The sequence below is a fragment of the Protomyctophum parallelum genome, assembly GCF_964188405.1.
Source record: "Protomyctophum parallelum genome assembly, chromosome: 13".
In the NCBI taxonomy this organism is placed as follows: Eukaryota; Metazoa; Chordata; class Actinopteri; order Myctophiformes; family Myctophidae; genus Protomyctophum; species Protomyctophum parallelum.
In genome coordinates, this window is record NC_139708.1 from 44,412,618 (window position 1) to 44,434,187 (window position 21,570).

General features: G+C 45.2%; 1 protein-coding gene across 1 annotated transcript in view; it reads left to right on the top strand.

Annotated features, from left to right (window-relative positions):
- Positions 1 to 21,570, top strand: part of jupb (junction plakoglobin b) — an 85,846-nt gene that overhangs the window by 24,383 nt on the left and 39,893 nt on the right. The window contains exons 2-5 of the mRNA XM_083780685.1: positions 8,270 to 8,304; positions 9,065 to 9,238; positions 13,823 to 14,076; positions 15,623 to 15,861. Of these exons, the coding sequence (XP_083636811.1) occupies positions 8,289 to 8,304; positions 9,065 to 9,238; positions 13,823 to 14,076; positions 15,623 to 15,861 (683 nt within the window). The 5' untranslated portion in view covers positions 8,270 to 8,288. The remainder of the gene's footprint in view (positions 1 to 8,269; positions 8,305 to 9,064; positions 9,239 to 13,822; positions 14,077 to 15,622; positions 15,862 to 21,570) is intronic.

Consider the following 21,570-nt stretch of genomic DNA (forward strand, 5'->3'; position numbering starts at 1 on the left):
CTCACTCCTCATGCATTGAAGGAAGCATGGGCTCATTTCCGTGCTCTCCCCAGGTTGGCAGAGGAAGAGTAGCTCACCAGGATTACAGTGATAGGCTATAGAGCAGTCCCGCCCCCTTTCATGACGACGCCAGGCCCAGGAAATAATTCCCAATGCATGTTTCCCTCCATAGACATTTCAAAAAGTATTTATTTAAATACCTTTTAAGCGTCGTACAAAGCCAACTCGAGTTGTGACAAATCATTTCAAAGAAGAAAAACAACAACAAAAAAGTGTTTTTTTCTTCTTTCTAATTATTTGTGCTGCCCAAAAAAATATGTGTTTGTTGTCATGATTTGTCACAACTTGAGTTGGCTTTGTACGAGGCTTAAAAGGTCTTTGTCTTGAATAAATACTTTTGAAATTGTCTATGAGGAAAATGAATGGGGAATCATTTCCTGGGCCCTGGTAGGGGGCGGGACTGCAACGCTCTAGGCAATTGGCACCGGATGAAAAATGGGTTACAAAATCGCTATTTTATTAGTTGGCTATTGAAAAATATACTGTGAGCTTAACGATTTAACTGCTAGTGCTTGGCGGAATGTTCCGTCATAAGGAATCCAACTAGCAACTGCTTCTGGCGTAATGTTCCGTCTGATAAGCTTTATTATTGATATCAAACCGGATCGCTGATTATTATTTTTTAAGTGGTGCAAACCACTTCTACATCCAGCTTACAATGTCCGTGTGCCTGTTTGTGTGTGTGTACCCGAGAGCATGAGTGTTGTGTGCATGCGTGAAATTGAGAAGTATGTGACATGGCTGCCACCTGCTGACGCAAACGATACAGAGAATGCCATGGAAGAGGGAAACAAATCATAAACACACACACACACACACACACACACACACACACACACACACTTCCAGACGAGAGGCCCCCTTCCCTGCGATACAAATTGGAACGATACAGAGAACCAATAGACGGGAGTTGCACCACTTGGTTCACACTGGTGTGATTTTTTATTATTATTTTGGCTTGGCCTTTCCTTCTTTAGCGATCCTATAGACGGGATTGCGCAACAACACTGCCGTCCACCTCCCATTATGCAGGCTGACCAAAAAAGCTGAATAACTCGAAATCTGCGGAGCTCTCCATGGTTTGGATGAAATGCGCGATGTTCGGAGGTCTTTGCTGATTATCCTGGAAACATTGGCGCTTTCTAGAGCAAGGATGGCTTCATTGAGCTCTGCGTCCAGCAGGTGGCAGTATATGGGTTAATTGTACCGTATATCTGCTATTTTGTTATAATTTCTTAAAAGCTTGAAAGTGGTCCACGGAGAAATTATATATCACTTTTGGGGTCCTTGACACAAAAAACATGCGAGAACTACTGGTAACACACACATACACACACACACACACACACACACACACACACACACACACACACACACACACACACACACACACACAGACATACACACACACACACGCACAGCCGTTAGTGTCCAGACTATTGGAACTTCAACTCATTAGAAAGCTGCTGTCAGAATAAAAACAGCCCCGAGCTGTCTACAACTGTGTGTGTGTGTGTGTGTGTGTGTGTGTGTGTGTGTGTGTGTGTGTGTGTGTGTGCGCGCGCACACATGTTTACATTTGCATGTGTGAGTGTGTGATTAATGGCAGGCGGACAGGGCCAGGCTGCTTGGCATCATAAACGCTGCCATTATAAATGCAATTTCCCATACGCCTCGTCTGCCAGAGAGAGAGAGAGAGAGAGAGAGAGAGAGAGAGAGAGAGAGAGAGAGAGAGAGAGAGAGAGAGAGAGAGAGAGAGAGAGAGAGAGAGAGAGAGAGAGAGAGAGAGAGAGAGAGAGAGAGAGAGAGAGAGAGAGAGAGAGAGAGAGAGAGAGAGAGAGAGAGAGAGAGAGAGAGAGAGAGAGAGAGAGAGAGATGAAGGACACATTGTGAAAGTGAGAGCTGACATCGTGATTGTAGGAGAGAGATGCGGAAAGAGACGGGAGAGGAGGGGATTGGTATTACCAGAGAGAGTGTGGGCGAGGGACATTGAGTTAGAGAGAGAGAGAGAGAGAGGGGGGGGGGGGGAGTGTGTGTCTGTCAGAGGAGATTAGAGACAGTTTTGTAGAATGACAAGAAAGTGCTGATGGGAGATGGTGTGCGTGTGTGTGCGTGTGTGCGCGTACTGTACGTGCTTGAATGCGTGTGTGTGTGTGCGTACGTGCGTGCATGTGACTGTATGATTTGAGTGATGCGTCTCTCTCTCCTCCCTCCCTCCCTCTCTCTCTCTCTCTCTCTCTCTGATGTCCTGTCACTTTTCAAAGTGAGTTCTTTTCAAGCTGTCTCATCCTGTTCTAATGACTGACAGGAAGCATTGTCTCAGAGCACACGTACGCATGTGCACGTGCATGCCGCAGGGCACACGTCATGGTAATTGTCAAGTATTTATTCCGCTCCAATATGAATATTAATGTGACTGTTGTCATTTCATAGATCAGTGTGCACTTTTTCGTGTCAAGGACAACACACACACACACACACACACACGCACACACACACACACACGCGCACACACACACACACGCATGTACACACACACACACACACACACACACACACACACACACAGCGGTCTGAAAAGAAAATCATTAACATGGTGAATCACATCTTGATTTCTTTTCAGACCTCCAGTTCTAGGAAGTTGTAGTTACATTGTTGTGGTTTGTGCCTATAATGTTCTGATTAGCAGACGTCCTCTCTAACCACTAAGTTATGTCTGCCTTAAATTGTGTCTATATGGGAGATGTGTTTTCGCACATATTGTATACCGGCATATCAATTGGAAAGCAGTTGGAAACCCTCATACAGCATGTCTCAAACTGTTATTTTCTGTGAATTCAAAGGAGCAGCAAAAGTAGCAGATCTGCCATACCGTTGAGGGCTTTGGTGTGACGCTGTAGAATCAGGTCATTCATTTATGGCACACATCGTTGCTGACAGCAACGGATAGTAGTTTTGACTGACTGACTGACTGACTGACTGACTGACTGACTGACTGACTGACTGACTGACTGACTGACTGACTGACTGACTGACTGACTGATGACCTGGGTACAGTTTGACAGGCGGACCGGGATCGACAGTCATATTATAGCCCTTTCCGTTCTCAGTCAGTCTCCCCCCTTTCTCCTCTTCTGCCTGTGTCTATGCGGGAGAGCACATGCAGCCCTCATGTCCTCCAGCTCGCCTCAGGCGCACTGAGGAAGGAGGAACGGTGGAACGGTCTCTCTGTGACCGCATCACATCCGCGCAACTGAACGGACTGAACGGATCTTTAAACAAAAAAATAACTGGTTCATTTGAGCTGTTGGTTCATCATGACCAACACAACACCAACCTGAACCAGACCTATAGTACAGACCGGATTTGAACAGAAGAGCACAACAGATAGGTGTTTGTATTGCTTTCCATTGTCGTCGTTGGTGTGCTGCGGTATCTGAAACCAGAAAGAAACAGTTTAGGCCTGACGTCGAAATGTCTTCTAAATGATGACTATTTTCAGTGGTGCTCAATATACTTACTGCATGATATGTAATTGCTAATTGGCCACCGACCCCCATCTGAAAAACCTCTCAGAAGCAAAGATTCTCAAGCAAATTCTCAAGCAAAGATTCTCTAAAATAGCAGATCTACAAGCTCATGAGCTTGTAGATCTGCTATTTTTCAATAGTTAGCTAAAGTATAACATAATGCCCAAAATGGGTTAAAGCGCTACTGAACCGCAAATTACAAATTCTGTTATTTATTTTCACACTTTAATACGAGCGTTTTACTTCAAATGTCGTCAAGGACCTCAATCACATCAACGGCTGTGTAAAAAAAAAATCATAATTTGTTTCCAGGTTTTTTTCTTCTTTCTGAAACACACGCACACACACTTGCACAAGCGCGCACACACACACACACACACACACACACACACACACACACACACACACACACACCTCCTACACCATCCTGTCTACCGGTGTAGTTGTGTACATGAATTAAACATTACTGTTACTGACTGATTGTATAGTGAAACCAGACACTGTCTCTCTCTCTCTCTCTCTCCCCCCCTGCTCTCCAGCAGCGCTGCAGGATGCTTAAGCACGACCAAACATTGTCACGGTGACATCTTACACCCTGCGAGCCTGATAGTTGTTTTTTTGTAATTAGGCAAGAGTCTCAGACTTGCGGCGCTGCGGTTTCACCACATCCTCCTAGAGTGAAAACGACATCCTTGGCTACAAAGGACTGGCAGGCAGCGTGGAACCCTGGCTGGAGGATGATGTGCTCTCCGGTTCGGTTTAGAGACCTCACTTTCTGTTTGTGAGTTTTAAACGAAGGTGTCACGCGCGAGTGCACACACGCATGCCGTATGCACGCACGCACGCGCGCACACGCGGACAATCATTTAATGCACAGACACATGCACACACATGTGCGCACACACCTGCACACAGGTTTTGTGGGAAACCACGTGTTTTGTTTTGTTTGTCTTTCTGAGCCTGAACGAATGGCAAAGACAACTCGGTGCAGGCCAGCTTACTGACGTTATGGAGTGTGATCACAGGACAGCGCAAATGCCATTTCCCACGCTGAAAATAGACACTTGACCGCTGATGTGTGAACATAAAGTCATGCTCTGTGTCGCCGTCGTCTGCGCAGCCAGAGTTATTCAAAGGCAGACATGCGGTGGCACATTCGCATTGGAGTTTATACCTGGTTGCTTTCAATTTCTTTGAGGCAGTCGTATACAGATCTAATCTCTTCTGGCTGGAAAAGAAAAGATGAACTTTGCATATAGAGTAATGGAGGCCAGACCTTTCTTCTCTAGCGTGTTGACGGAGATGGAATGATCACAGCGCAAGCCAAAAGCACTGCATGCCTCTGCACCGCCGCTTATCAAATTATGATTCTTTTTTTTTAAAGGTTTTTGTGTGGCTTTCGCCTATATTTTATATTTTGTTATGGAGGGATAGACAGTAGGCTGATAGGAAATGGGAGATAGATCTGGGGGTGACATGCAGTGGGATTGGGAGTCGAACCCGCGGCACACTGCCAGACTGGATTACCAAGGCCATGGTGCCTGGACCGCTGAGCCACACGGCCCAGGCCCGGTTATCAAATTATTGACAAAAACAAAACACATGAGTTCAAGGCTTCATGTGGTGTGTGGTCTGTGTAATTGATAGAAAATAAGTATTTATTTATTTGGGGGGGGGGGACTAAAACTAAGACGAAAAATGTTCGTCGACTACCTTTTTTTGTGTCCTTGACACAAAAACATGCAAGAACTACTGGTAACACACACACACACACACACACACACATGAGTTTTCTATATAGAAGCTGTGGAGTTTAGCACGAGGTGTGTGATTAATCATAAGCGCAGGGTTTGCCTGCCTCAGCACACTGGTAGTCCCGTAGTGACTGAGGGTGATGATGTGTAGGTTGATGATGTGTAGCCCGTGGACATAACGTTATAAAACGTATCGTTTGCCCTACACTCGCTCATACTACAGCGTCACGCGGAAATTATCTAAAGTAGCAGATCTGCGAGCTCAGAACGCCGGGAGAAGCGGCCACGCTTTGACCATAGGGTTGTCCCGATCCGATCACGTGATAGGGAATTAGGGGCCGATCACGTCATTTTCAAAATAATGATCGGGTGCAAAACAACGTGATCGGGACATCCCTAGTATAAGTATTATATCCATATCATGATATTAGACTGGATATCGTCTGTGGTTTTAGATGTTGTACTATTGTGATGTGGCATGCGTGTTCTGTACAATCACACCCGTGTGAACTGAGTGGTGCAACTCCACCTCTCCCTCTCCCCCCCCCCCCCACCCCCCCCCCCCCCTCCCCCCCCCCCCCCCCCCCCCCCCCCCCCCTCCCTCTCTCTCTCTCTCATTAGCAGGTAACAGTGGCACTATCTCTCTCTCTCTGTTTCTGGCACAACAGCGCCCCTACTGGTACTCATACTCATACTGGTGCTCATAGTCACATAGGTTAACACGGACATTGCTGTTCCTTGGAGTGGTTGCACCACTCAAAAATATAAATATCGGATCGGGGGAAAATCGGTATCGGACGGAGAGAAAGAAAACGTGATCGGTACATCCCTAGTTTTGACCTTGTAGGTCTGCTACTTTTTGATAACTTTTGAATTTGAATCAGGAAACGTGACTGACACACATGAGGCTTGAAGGTGGGTGACTGCCCTCATGGACAATGGAACAGTAGCTGTTATCCAAAGGACTTGGACATAGCTAGTATACGTACGTTGCAGCACCTTTTAAACGGGTCACCGTAATTACTTCTATTGTGTTTGTGTTTTACAGTGAAGTCATGGGAATATTTATTAGCTCTTTATGCTTGAGTCAATTTTATTGTTTGTTTATTTAGTTTATGGAAAAGTATGGAATTTGTAAGTAGTAAGTACGGAATTTTAGCCATTTCCAGGTCTAGATAATTATGAAAATTAGAAGAAAGAGTATAGAAAAAAAGTATTATGTTTCCAGACTATTGACTCATAATAACTTTACCAAATCCACACCACCTCCTTTACCAAATCCACACACTCCTACCACCAAATCAGTCGAAAGAAAATGGGTATCTCTGAATTGAATATAAATTCATAGCATCACAAATAACATTGTGACACAAACTGAACATGTATTAGTTTCTCAGTGTAGCTTTGTGAAAATGTAAACTATATTTTCTTCATATGGAAACCATAATTGTTTGGGCTGCATTCATCGTCATGTCCATGAACACAGTTCACCAATGAGACTTCACAGGCGGCGCAGACCTTTAATACATTCTGGACGGGAACCCCTGTTGGTGTTTTAAAGCATTACGTTATACATAAGCTATTGGAAAATAGTAGATCTACAAGCTCATAGCGCGGCACTCGGTGCCGTGCTATGAGCTTGTAGGTCTGCTATTTTTTTTAAATCGTGAAAATGTGCCTGAAATCATTGAATATATATTCTTTCAGAGCGAGCTTTTAACTAAAATATTTGCTACTGGGAGGGTCCCTGGAACAACATATTTCCAGATGGGGGTCGGTGGCCAATGTCATATATATTTGGGGTCCTTGACATGAATATGTTTGAGAACGACTGACATAGAAACATGTTTCAGAAAACTGTCAGAATTGAGAAGACTTTTTTTTTTAAATTTCGACAGGTCTAAATGGGTTAATACATTGTGATTGACTCATTTTCAGTTCTTATTTAGGAAAGAGATTCATGGGGAGAACAATGCATTGTTTTTCCAATCCATTATGGGGAAATAATGAGTATCGCTACAGGACCGTTTCAGTTGGTTTACTTATTAGTTATTTATGCATTTGACACGCATGTTTTACGTCTGTTTTCTTTCTCACTGGCGAATTGTATTGCATAATGTTACTCTAGGGGTCGAAGGTATACAGTTTAAGTTTACATGACAAAAACCCAATTGAGTGAGTGTGTGTGTGCGTGCGTGTGCCGTGTGCGCGTGCGCATATGATGAATAATATATTACGACTTCAGAAGTATGACGCGCTTCTAGACGAGATTGCACTGCATTTCAATATATTCATAAACAAGTGTGTGTGTGTGTGTGTGTGTGTGTGCGTGCAGAAACACTTGACCTTGCCTGTTATGTTACTCAGATGAATAACGCCAGAGAAACGGCACAGAAGGTGAAGCCTTTGTCTGAAGGAACGTGACAGAAACATGCTTCCCACTCAGGATGAAATCACAGATGTTTGTCTGAAGGAACGTGACAGAAACATGCTTCCCACTCAGATGTTTTACATTCAACAATCAGAGTCCTTGGTTATTGTGTTGTACACAATGGACTGTTTGTTCTCTTTAACCACGCTAGTGGTGATGCATGGGGAATGGATGCTGTTATTGTGTGTGTGTGTGTGTGTGTGTGTGTGTGTGTGTGTGTGTCTGTGTCTGTGTCTGTGTCTGTGTCTGTGTCTGTGTGTCCGTGTGTGCGTTCATCTATTTCTCTCTCTTTCTCAATTGTGAAAACTTTAACATTTCATTATAATGGCAATTATTAACCACAATCTCTATAAACTTAAGATCTACACTCTCTCTCTCTTTTCCCCTTCCTCTCTATTGTAATGCAGTTGTTTTCCTGATTACGAAAGAATTTACATATCTAATTATAAATCTGTATCTCTCTCTCTCTCTCGCTCTCTCTCTCTCTCTGGCAGTGGTTGACAGTGGCTGGAGATGATGTCCATGCAAAGTAAGTTTTTTTTCCTACACACGCACATGCACAAGCACACTGACTGTTACAACAATTTCTGAACAAGTGCTTCCTTAAAGGGACACTTCACCCTTTTTGCAAAAAACATATATGTTAAAGACATTTAGAAGATTTAAAACACTTTCCTGGAGTTTTTTATGTGTGTAATATGTGTTTTTTTTTTATATATTTTATATTTTAGCAGTGCGCTCAGTGTCTCTGATGTCATGGACACTGGGCTCATTTACTTCCTGGACTACATGTTGCCTCAGTAAAACAGCCCTATCCACAAGGAGGAGCAGTGCACCAAAGCACTATGAGTAGTCCAGGAAGTAAGTGAGCCCAGTGTCCATGACATCAGACATCAGAGACACTGGGCTCACTGCTAAAAATCTAAAATATCTAAAACCACATATTACACACATTAAAGACCCCCCAGGAAAGTGTCTTTGCAAAAAGGGTGAAGTGTCCCTTTAACCCATTCTGAACGGGAACCCATTTTGGTGTTAGCATCATGTCATGCTTTAGCTATTGAAAAAAAGCAGATCTACAAGCTCATAGCGCGCCACCGAGTGGCACGCTACAAGCTTGTAGGTCTGCTATTTTTTGAAAAATCGAAGAACGACTGACATTTTTTAGAATCTGATCTCAGGTCAGAATGTGTTAATCGGACCAGTGTGTGTCCAGTGGAAACCTCGTATGAATCTGATCTCAGGTCAGAATGGGTTAAGTCTCCTCTCATCATCATTCCCACGCATAGTGAGCGAGGCGGACAGCGTGACGGTGAAGGTGGCCGAGTGGCAGCAGACCTACTACTCGTCGGACTCGGGCATCCAGTCGGGAGCGACCACGCTGCGCGACGACGACTGCTCCTCCACCACCCAGTACAGCGGCAGGAAGTACACGCTCAACACCGCCGCCGCCGCCGCCGCTGGCTCCACCCACAACAACCCTACGGAGGGCGGAGGAGGAGGAGGAGGAGGAGGGGGGGACGCCGCCGCCGCCGCCGCTGCTGCTGGTGATGCTGCCGAGGGCATTGACAGTCCCACAGGTGAACATGAAGTACAGTAGTATAATAGACTCGTCTCCAATACTATAGTACAGCATGGGGTTTTCAACCGTTTTCATGTCCACTGTATATATTTAGAGGAGATTTTAGCCTCTCAGACCAAAGAATATGTTTTTTTGATTGATTGATTGAAATATTTATTAACAGTTTGCAGAATTTACAGTACAATAAACTCAATACAAAGACTGTTAACTGTGAGTGGACGACCCAATTAAGCATTACACTTGTTTACAACAGGGTCCACATTGTTCAATTCATCAAAAGACCCTTTCATGACGACGAGTGGCCCGGATGAAAATAATCAAGTGCACAGACGTATACACCCTCTTCAATCAGTGACTCCTCTCCTCTCCTCTCCTCTCCTCTCCTCTCCTCTCCTCTCCTCTCCTCTCCTCTCCTCTCCTCTCCTCTCCTCTCCTCTCCTCTCCTCTCCTCTCCTCTCCTCTCCTCTCCTCTCCTCTCCTCTCCTCTCCTCTCCTCTCCTCTCCCCTCCCCCTCTGAGTCAATTCAATTCATAAGGGCTTAATTGACCTGGGGATTGTATGTTTACTTTGCCAAAGCATGAAGTGTGAAACAAAATCAATTAATCAAAACTGCGGATTTAGATTTGCAATTAAAATAGAATAAAGAAAACGTGTAAACAGAGCTGTGTCACATTGAAACTCCGCAGACTCTGTCTTTTATTTCGCCAACCGTTTTCTGTGGCTTACTGCAGAAATAATGGCCCTGACTCACGGACTCACTGTGGAGGCGTCCAGTGGGCACATTTTGTCTGTCTGTCTGTCTGTCTGTCTGTCTGTCTGTCTGTCTGTCTGTCTGTCTGTCTGTCTGTCTGTCTGTCTGTCTGTCTGTCTGTCTGTCTGTCTGTCTGTGAAATGCTTCTGCACATTTATGAACACGTCATTTTTTGCAAATCCATAGGCCAGAGTTAGCCAGAGTCTAATTTCCATCTATAGTCCCTGAGCGGGCTCTTAAAAGTGATGATAAAACTATCCATATGAAAACACACATAGGACAATACAATACAAGGACAAATAAACAAGTCACAGGGGACAGCACAACCACATTGGAACGTGAGAAGTGACACCGGTGACAAATGGAGCTGATAATTACTACAATTTTGGTTTGTTTTTATTTATGCACGTCTTAAGGTTGAATGTGAAGGTCAAATTGTTGGAGGACTCTCTTACTGTATGGAGACTGTCCCAGTGATGGGAGGCTCTAACAGAGAAGACTGTTTTACCAAACACATATGTTCCTTCCCAGTGATGGGAGGCTCTAACAGAGAAGACTGTTTTACCAAACACACTACATCTGGATGGTCCTTTGCGGTCTCCTCTGGTATAGTGTCCTGTTACTCTGCCCCGGTGTCACCACTGTCCCTTCAATGGTGGAGGTTGTGGAGTGTCGACGTCATGCTTCGTATTATGGCATTTTGTTCTCAAACATCTTCATACCAAGGACGCACAATATTATGTATTTGACCGCTGGACCCCCAATCTGAAAATGTGTTGTGCCAGGTACCCACAGAAGAGAACACAAAGACAAATCTAATTCTACATTTAATTTAAAAAAGCGATTGTGCAAGCTTGCAGCACTGCGAACTTGTACATCTGCTATTTTTGAATAGCCCTATTGGCTTCAATTCCAAGAATGAATGTTTGGTTGGTTCTGGTTCTGACGAAGAGTAGCTTTGTATGTCTTTTTAGGCGTCTGTTCTCTGATCAGTTCCACCTCTCCTTGGTTCGTTCGTTGTTCGGTCGGTTTGTTAAAACAAAACAATTATAATTAATATTGACATTGAGGAGTGGCGCTCTCGAGTCCTCTCCAAAAGCTCTACTTGAGGTTACCAGAGTGCAAAAAAAAAAGAAAAAAGAAAAACGCCAAGTGAAACACGACGCTTGCCACTAACAGGTGTGTTCCTATAGCTTTTTTATTTCATCATTTAACCATAGACGACATGCATGGTTTAGAAAGGCACTGGCAGCTCAAGAAATGCTGGACTCAATATGGACGAGGATCAAATCGGAACGCAAGTTCACGGTTCAAGTTTAAGAGCCGGAGACGAGGAGTGAGCGCCAGAATGTGAACACAGTAGATTCTACTGTGTTCACATTCTGGTGAACACACGCACGCACAGGATGTTCTACTGTGCACTCGTGCGTGCATGCGTGCGTGCGTGTAAGTAATGTGTAATGTAATGTCTTATAAGGCATACAGACAAGCAGCCTGAATCGCTGCGCTGCACCGCTGCACACCGCAGTGTGATTTGCGAGGCTTCATTGACAAACAGCACATTGCTGTCGATAGTTCAGCAGAGTACAGGGAGGCCACACCTTTGCTATAGATGTGACTGTATGTCTTGTTGGTACGAAAGCTGTTAGGATTACACTTTAGTGTCGCTAACATCTACCGAGTGGTAGCTTACCCGTCGCTAGGCAACGCTCACTTCCGTTGCGGTCCGTCAATTAAATGTCTCCTCGCCGTCTTGGGCTCTGAGTTGTGGCTCAGTTTGAGGTAATTATTGAAATGTGGACTTGATGATTGATCATAACGGTCTGTGTTACGGTGCTGAAAGTCTGCCCTGTATTTACTAATGGACAGTATACATACTACAACATTACAGCCCTATTTAATGAGTTTATTGCTCTGTGTTTTGTTAGCCCTGATGAAGACTGTATAGGTCGAAACATGTCGGTTGAATGAAGTTTTCCTCCTTTTTAACCTTTAAGTGTGCCCGGATCTCCGCTTTGTTCTACAACATTACATATTGAAGAAAAAAAAGACTGTCGTGTTTTTGACTGGCCTGTTTTAATGTCATACCAGGAGATATAAACAGTGATTTTTTTTTTCCGTGGGTAAGGGGGCTGTGTGATTGGTTCCCAAACTCTTTAGCTCAAAAATGATACGTTTAATTTAATATAGGTTCACTTAAACATTTGTTTTCTAATTGATGGAATTTATTTGATTTGTCTTTTATTTAATTTCATTTGTTGGGTGTTTTGAATCCGTGTTTGGGAACCTATAGTCAGCACTAGTCAGCACCACGGACAGCTCAGAGTTAATGTGTTTCAGCACCATGGACAGCTCACAGTGCATGTGTTTCAGAACCACGGACAGCTCACAGTGCATGTGTTTCAGCACCACGGACAGCTCACAGTTAATGTGTTTCAGCACCACGGACAGCTCACAGTGCATGTGTTTCAGCACCACGGACAGCTCACAGTGCATGTGTTTCAGCACCATGGACAGCTCACAGTTCATGTGTTTCAGCACCACGGACAGCTCACAGTTAATGTGTTTCAGCACCACGGACAGCTCACATTGCATGTGTTTCAGCACCATGGACAGCTCACAGTGCATGTGTTTCAGCACCACGGACAGCTCACAGTTCATGTGTTTCAGAACCATGGACAGAGCTCACCTGTCCAGCACCACACAGCACCATGGACAGCTCAGCTCCACTCTGCTCAGATCTAGCATTGCAACTAGGGTAGTACGATTCACATACCTCCCGATTCGATACGATTCGGTGCCGATTCAATTTATATTGTGATGCTTAATGATTTTGCAATTCGATTCGATATTGCGATTTTGAACCCATGCAAGTTATTTTGCATTGCTTTTCTTATACTAGTACATCTTAAAACAATTATAAACAATATAAACATTGAAAAGTTGAATCATCCACCTCAAATGCAGCCCGGTAACGTCTTACTGTCATGACAAAATACATGCAAATAATCAGAAAAAAACGAACCTAAAAGAAAATAAAAGAGAATCACGATTTGAACTTCATGATTAGATTTTTAAATCTTGGCATTAAAAAATGCGATATTTGAGTGAATTTGAGTGAGGGTTTTTTGCCCACCCCTAATTGCAGCCCACAGATAATCCAAGTTCTTCCACCACTATGGATTCTTCTGACTACACATACGTCCACGAATCATCATAGAAGGGAAGGGGGTCAACGCCATGACGTGATTCTTTGCAAAAACTCGGATGAGTGTCTCAAAGATATTATGATTATTGGAAGAATCGCAGGCAGTTTAGAATTTTTGGCTGTCCCGTTTTCATTTTTCGCTGCATCGGTGGTTGTTGCAATCACCTGCACTACAATACTTCACTATGACGAAATAAACCCACACAAACGTGTAGGTTCCCATATCCCATAATGCAATTCCATAAAGCTGTGTCGGTCTTCACTCCAGGAATGAGTCGTCCACGCCCGGAAATACCCGCATGTGTGTCTCAAAGAATACCCTTCTGTCCTTGGCATCCATTCATTCAATTTTTATTTATTCTCGAAATTACACTCATTTTCAGTGTTGTCGAGTAACCCAGACCTAGACGCTCAGTACTCTCTGACCCTCTCCATTTCTCCTTGGCATCCCAGACCTAGACGCTCAGTACTCTCTGACCCCTCTCCATTTCTCCTTGGCATCCCAGACCTAGACGCTCAGTACTCTCTGACCCGAGCGCAGCGCGTCCGAGCCGCCATGTTCCCGGAGACCCTGGTGGAGGGGGAGGCGGCCCTGGCCGTCCAACCGGATCCCGACGTGCAGAGCAACGTGCAGCGATTGGCCGAGCCCTCGCAGCTGCTGAAGACGGCCATCGTGCACCTGATCAACTACCAGGACGACGCCGAGCTGGCCACCAGGGCCGTTCCCGAACTCACCAAGCTGCTGGCTGACGAGGACCAGGTACACACAGCTGTGTGTGTGTGTGTGTGTGTGTGTGTGTGTGTGTGTGTGTATATGTTATCTCCATATATTTGAGGGGCACTAAACCCTCCTATGCACAGCTTTGTGTGTAGGTGTGTTTGAGCACAGAATGTGTTTGTAGCACGGAATGTGATGATTTGATTGGCTGATGTATGATGATAAGAGCGTCCCCGCACTTCACACGAGGGTGATTTTTTTTCATTTATTTTCCGTAAAATAACACCCTGCTTGATCAGTGTCACACAGTGTCACACAAAACAAGTCAAAGGTAGCAGATTCAGAATTTAAATCCTGAAAAATGACAGTTTCGATATGAAGTCGATATAAATATAACAGTGATCCTGGGTTAGGGTTATATAGGGTTATAGCCTGAAGGGGGGCACCGTGGCACAGTCGGTAGTGCTGTCGCCTCACAGCTAGAAGGTCCTGGGTTCCCTCCTTTGCATCATCAGTGCCCATACCCGAGGCGGGGTTGGCGAAAGGGCCTTTCTGTGAGATAAAAAGAAGCAGCTTGGACTCCTCATGCATAGCATGAGGTCAGTCCACTGCTCTCCCCGGGTTGGCAGAGGGAGTGTAGTGCCCAGGATTACATTGGATAATTGACACTGGGTGAAAAAATGGATTGCAAAATCGTGGGATAAAAATAAATAAATAACAAAATAGTCTGACTGTCTCTCTACCTGTCTGTATGTCTGATTAGTAATTTATTTCCATCCATCTCTCTCTCTCCCCCTCCCTGACTCTGCCTCTCAACATCCATCCATCCATCTCTCTTTCATCTCCCTCTCCATCCACCCATCCATCCACCCATCCGTCCATCCATCCATCCGTCCATCCATCCACCCATCCGTCCATCCATCCGTCCATCCACCCACCCATCCGTCCATCCACCCATCCGTCCATCCATCCGTCCATCCATCCATCCGTCCATCCATCCACCCATCCGTCCATCCACCCATCCGTCCATCCATCCGTCCATCCATCCATCCGTCCATCCATCCACCCATCCGTCCATCCATCCATCCACCCATCCGTCCATCCATCCATCCACCCATCCGTCCATCCATCCATCCACCCATCCGTCCATCCATCCATCCACCCATCCGTCCATCCATCCATCCACCCATCCGTCCATCCATCCATCCACCCATCCGTCCATCCACCCATCCGTCCATCCATCCGTCCATCCACCCACCCATCCATCCATCCACCCATCCGTCCATCCATCCGTCCATCCATCCATCCGTCCATCCACCCACCCATCCGTCCATCCACCCATCCGTCCATCCATCCACCCACCGATCCATCCATCCATCCACCCATCCACCCACCCACCCACCCACCCATCCGTCCATCCATCCACCCACCGATCCATCCATCCATCCACCCATCCACCCACCCACCCACCCACCCATCCGTCCATCCATCCACCCACCGATCCATCCACCCATCCGTCCATCCACCCACCCACCCACCCACCCATCCGTCCATCCATCCACCCACCCATCCATCCATCTCCCTCCAGGTGGTGGTGAACAAGGCGGCCATGATCGTGAACCAGCTTACCAGGAAGGAGGCGAGCCGCCGCGTGATCATGCAGTCGCCCGCCATGGTGGCGGCGGTGGTGCGCGCCATGACCACGGCGGTGGACACGGAGACGGCCCGCTGCGCCGCCAGCATCCTCCACAGCCTGTCCCACCAGAGGGACGGCCTGCTGGTCATCTTCAAGTCCGGAGGCATCCCCGCGCTGGTCCGCATGCTCAGGTACACACTGTGTGTAGGACTATATGGTATACCCGCCCTGGTCAGCATGCTCAGGTACACTGTGTGTAGGACTATATGTTATACCCGCCCTGGTCAGCATGCTCAGGTACACTGTGTGTAGGACTATAATGGTATACCCGCCCTGGTCAGCATGCTCAGGTACACTATAGGACTATTATAGAGTGTCGCAGTCCCGCCCCCTCGAGAGACCCGGAAAATAAATCCCCGTTCATTTTCCTCATAGACTTTTCAGAAAGTATTTATTTAAAGACGTTTACACCGCGGACAAAGCCAATTCTTGTCGTGACAAATCATGACAATAAACACAATGTTTTGGACCAAACAAAGAATTAGAAAGTAGAAAAAAAACGGCAGGTTACAACAACTTTTTTTGTTGTTTTTCTTCTTAGTCATTATTTGTTTGGTCCAAAATATTGTGTTTGTTGCCATGATTTGTCACGACTCGAGTTGGCTTCGCACGACGCTTAAAAGGTCTTTAAATAAATACGTTTTGAAAAGCCTATGGAGAAAATGAATGGAGAATCATTTCATGGGCCACTCGTCGTTCTGAAAGGGGGCGGGACTGCAACGCTCTATACCTGCCATGGTCTGTGCCGGACTGCCGGTCCTCTGGACATGTACCACCGGTCCGCGAGGCGGCCGAGTGAAATATAACCTTCCAGCGGAGTGAAGTTGACTCGGTCGCATGAGGATGCCAATGCCAAGGATTCGTCAGTGATGTCACGTCACTGTGGTTTATACGAGCAGGATTTAGCTGCACTGCTACTTCTGTGTCGCATAAGCATTATAACAGTGACATCACTTTCAAATCCTTGGCATCTTTATCGCAGCCTCAGTTTTGTTCACAAATTTGCGCTAAAGAAACACTAAACGGGATTTAATTGTTTCACGTCAACATTCAGCATTCATGCAACTATCAGCAGATGTAACCCAGGTAAAGTAATGCGTCCCTCTACAAGTTTTAGTAAAGGGTCCCACCTGTCCAAAGTAATTTCTGAATCCTGACACCGAAAATAGCCGCTCTACAAGCTCACAAGGCATCACAATATGACACCATTTCCATCCATCCATACATCTTCGACCGCTTATCCGTAGTCGGGTCGCGGGGGCAACAGCTCCACCAGAGAGCTCCAGATTAGTGATATAACAAAATATAAATAGCAGCCAGTCATTGGCTGTCTGCCTATGTCAACGTTGATGTCTTGTCTTGGTACGATTGATGCACGACAAGCGCAATCCTCCCCTTCAAATAATTGTAATGGCCAATGACTGACTTTAACCCATTTTGGGCGGGAACCCCTTTTGGTGTTAGCATCATGTTATGCTTTAGCTATTGAAACATAGCAGATCTACAAGCTCGTAGCGCGCCACCGAGCTTGTAAGTCTGCTATTTTTGAAAAACCGAAGAACGACTGACATAGAAACATCGCCTTTTCAGAAAACTGTCAGGATGTAGAAGACATTTTTAGAATCTGATCTCAGGTCTAAATGGGTTAAAACAAGGAAAATTTAACAGATACATTAATTTAATGGAATCAATTCGCAGGGCAAGTATTGCATACAATTTACTTGATAATAATACAGTATTCACTATGACCCCCCCCCCCCCTCAGGCAATCCACTTGGTGAATTGATTGGGGTTTAAATTAACTAATTTCTTCCGTAATGAAACGAGAAAAGAAGTTGAAAATTGGAATTACATTTTTTAATTGAAAAACCCACACAGCCCATTGAACGCCTGCTCCTTTCTCCTCGACCGGGCAACCCCGCTTATATGCAGCGGCTCAACCACACATGAATAACGTGGAATTATTGAGGCTTTCTTTTCAGAGGCTTAGCATTGGACGCACGGGGGTGTCCAATGTGATGAGCTGCGGCTGAAAGGAAAGTCTATTTCGGCAGAGAAGGCTGTCTGTCAGCTCGGCCATGTTGGGCTGCAGCATGGCAATCATAGTTGTTGTTTACCACAATCTATAATGAAAAGGCCTGTACTGTGTGAAGTTTGAATGTCCCATTTCACAAATGTTTTCTTTTTTCTTATTTTTTTGGGAAATAGACAATATTGACTTTGTGCCTCGCTGTCTATACTGTCTATACTGTCTTATCTGCTATTTCTTTTAAATATTTCCCGAAAAATATTGAAAGCGTTTGAAAAATGTTGAATAATGTTTTTCATAACGCAAATCTTCTCTTCTTGCGGGTCCCTGGCGCTACACTTTTTAAGATGGGGGGGGGGGGGGGGGGGGGGGGTCGGTGGTCAAATTGATATCAATTTGTGGGTCCTTGGCATGAAAAACGTCAGCTTTAGAAGGCATTTGTACAATCGGTCTCAACTCAAGTCTTAACCCATTCTGGACGGGGACCCGTTTTGGTGTTTTAACTAAGTTATACTAACTATGTTATACTTTAGCTGTTGAAAAATAGCAGATTTGGGTGGCGCGCTACGAGCTTGTAGATCTGCTATTTCTTTTAAATCGTGTCTGCAAAGTCTTAACGTTTGGCACGGCGACTCCAGCGCCATTCGAGTTACGTCCCGCAGCCGATTTTACACCTGAGTCATCACCACCCACACCCCCCCCCCCCCCACCCCCCGTCACGTCCCGTCATGCGTCCGCACACAGGCTCCTCCCATGCAATCACCCATTTGATGCAGCTTGAGAGTGAATGCCTCGGTTAATTTATCAGCATGTGTTTCCAACTGTCTAATTGTGCTGTAGCTATACCTGGGCTCAGGGCTAAACACACGTGCAGGGCGCACGCACACACGCACACGCGCACACACACGCACACACACGCTCACACACACACACACACACACACACACACACACACACACCAATGCCAGCAGAGAGTGACAGAGCTGGCTCAATGGTGCGTTAGTTATAAAGGACCTTGATTAAAGAAAGCAGCAGACCCAGCAAGTCTGGTACACGTAGCCTATAGAGACTTACTGCTGCATCAGTCTCTCTCTCTCTCTCTTTTGTGTGTGTGTGTGTGTGTGTGTGTGTGTGTGTGCGTGTGCGTGTGTGCGTGTGCGTGCGTGCGTGTGTTCAATCAAGCACAGATTTAATTACCAAACGGGTCTCATCAGCTGTGTGGAAAGCATGCTACAGTAGCGCTCAGTGTTGCTACAGTAGCACAACGACCAGACAGCACATGTGTACATGTAGCAGAGCCTGAACGCCAATTTACAATTCAGGGCATTAATTTAGCAGACGCTCGATCCAGAGTGACTCACAGCAAGCAAGAACAGCACATGCACAATACATCAAATATACGGAATAGTCGTCAAGAATCGTAAGCAAGCTAAGAGCCTGTCATCTGTCTAACTTTATAGAATAGCTGTACAATGACACTATGAGTATACACTATTTGCTATGTCTAAATTAGACTAAGATGGAGTCTGAAGAGGTGGGTTTTCAGACTGCGGCGGAAGATTGGGAGTGATGCTGCAGTTCTGACTGCAGTGGGAAGTTCATTCCATAGTTTTGGGGCCCGAAGGGAGACGAGTCTGGGACATGAGTGTTGTCAGAACGCCAAGATAAAACACAATATTCACAATTGTATAGTCGCATTTTGTTTTAACCCATTCTGACCTGAGATCAGATTCACACGAGGTTTCCGCCGGACACACACTGGTCTGATGAACCCATTCTGACCTGAGATCAGATTCTAAAAATGTCAGTCGCTCTTCGATTTTTCAAAAATAGCAGACCTACAAGCTCGTATCGCGCCACTCGGTGGCGCGATATGAGCTTGTAGATCTGCTATTTTTAAATAGCTAAAGCATAACATGATGCTGACACCAAAATGGGTGCCCGGTCAGAATGGGTTAAATACGATGTTGGTTCAATATATCCACGAGTTGAGGATAGGTTCTTGGTTTATCCTAGATTACTATTACTATACATTTGACATTATTAGCTCTTGTATACCTTGCTTACTGTAAATGTCTCTAAATTAAGAGTGTCTGCTAAATTGTAAATTGTAATTATTACTCTCAAATACAGTCACTGGGCCATTTCCATGCATTTCTCTCCTCTGTGACCCCAGCGTTGGAATATCAATCTCAAATGTATTGAGGCAGATGTATATAATTATTTTTTTTTTTTTTTTACTTTTCCCAAATGTAATGTGTTTATTAGCATCTTTGCCACACGGCTCAGTGACGTCTTTCTATAGTTTTCCAACCACTGCGGTCAAAGGGTGATCAAAGTGCTACTGTACATGCATCCAGCTTCACTTGTCCCACTCTCTCTCTCTCTCTCTCTCTCTCTCTCTCTCTCTCTCTCTCTCTGCACTGTATCTATCACAATAACAGCGTTCCTGTAGGATGCGTTTGGTCTGATGCCCTGCATCATTCCACGGTGTAATCTGTGTGCACATGCACGCTTTCGTCTATAATTCCTCGTTTGATCCAGATCATCAATTTATGAAAAAAGGACAAAAGAATAACGCCTACTGAACCGTTGCAAATGTACCTTTCTATAAAACTTCTAACCCATTTAGACCGGAGAACGATTCTGCCTTCTACATTTTGACGGTTTTCGGAAAAAGCCATGTTTCTATGTCAGTGGTTAGTACCCCCCAAAAATGATATGTAATTGGCCGCCGGCCCCCATCTGAAAATATGTAGTTCCAGGGACCCCCCCCAAAATCAAAGATTTGACTTAAAACGTTTGCTCTGAATATATATATATTCAAAGATTTGCACCACATTTTCAAGACTTTTCAAAAATAGCAGACCTACAAGCTCAGCTTGTAGATCTGCTATTTTCCAATAGTTAAAGTATAACATAATGCTATAACACCAAAAGGGGTTCCCGCCCAGAATTGGCTAATCTATGAACTCCCACAGTGTCCTCTAACCTCCAAAACACCCACGCATCATATAAATGTAAATTGATGTGAATTCAATCGTTTATAATCCTCTCATTTATAAAGGCTCTCTCTCTCTGTAGGATGCATACAGTACAGCAGTGGAGGAGTGGTTCCCAAAGTGGGGTCCGGGGACCCCCAGGGGTCCTTGAGGGAGTTCCAGGGGGTCCCCAGCTAAATGATAGTTTGGAACCGAATGGACCCTTACGGGTCCGTTAACTCTGATAGTGTACAAATGGAACCAAATATGGACCAACAATTTGTACACTCTCAGAGTAAAATTAATAAAGCAATAAGCCTGCACAAGAGGTCTCAGGTTACCGTGTATTTTACAATGGCGTAGGTAGACCCGATGCGCAGCGGAGGGTCTTCTACCCTCTCAGCCATTGAGAGGTAAGCTCGCAGCTTACCTCTCCATGGGAAGCTGGGAAGCTGGGACCTCGCGTGGCTTATTTCTTTTATAAAACGGTTACAAACATATAGCAAAATTCACCCTAATAAAAACTATTAAATTCGCAAAAGTGCAGTGGCATGCTGCTCGTGCCACTGGTGTATGCAAGCTCTGCTTCACACAAGTTACAAACAACGTTGTCGTCACCTTTCTTTTTTAAATGCTCCCAGACCACACTACGTTTAATTCGTTTCGCCATTTTCTCTCCTCGCACTGTCTGTCGCTCACTTAATAACATTTTTTATCCCCTCCCGGACCAGTGCGGAAGTCATTTCTCTCATTCTAGTGGACTCTTGGACATAGACTACACTCTTGCTGGGTCGGTTTAATGTAATGACATCTCCCCATGACCAAAAAAA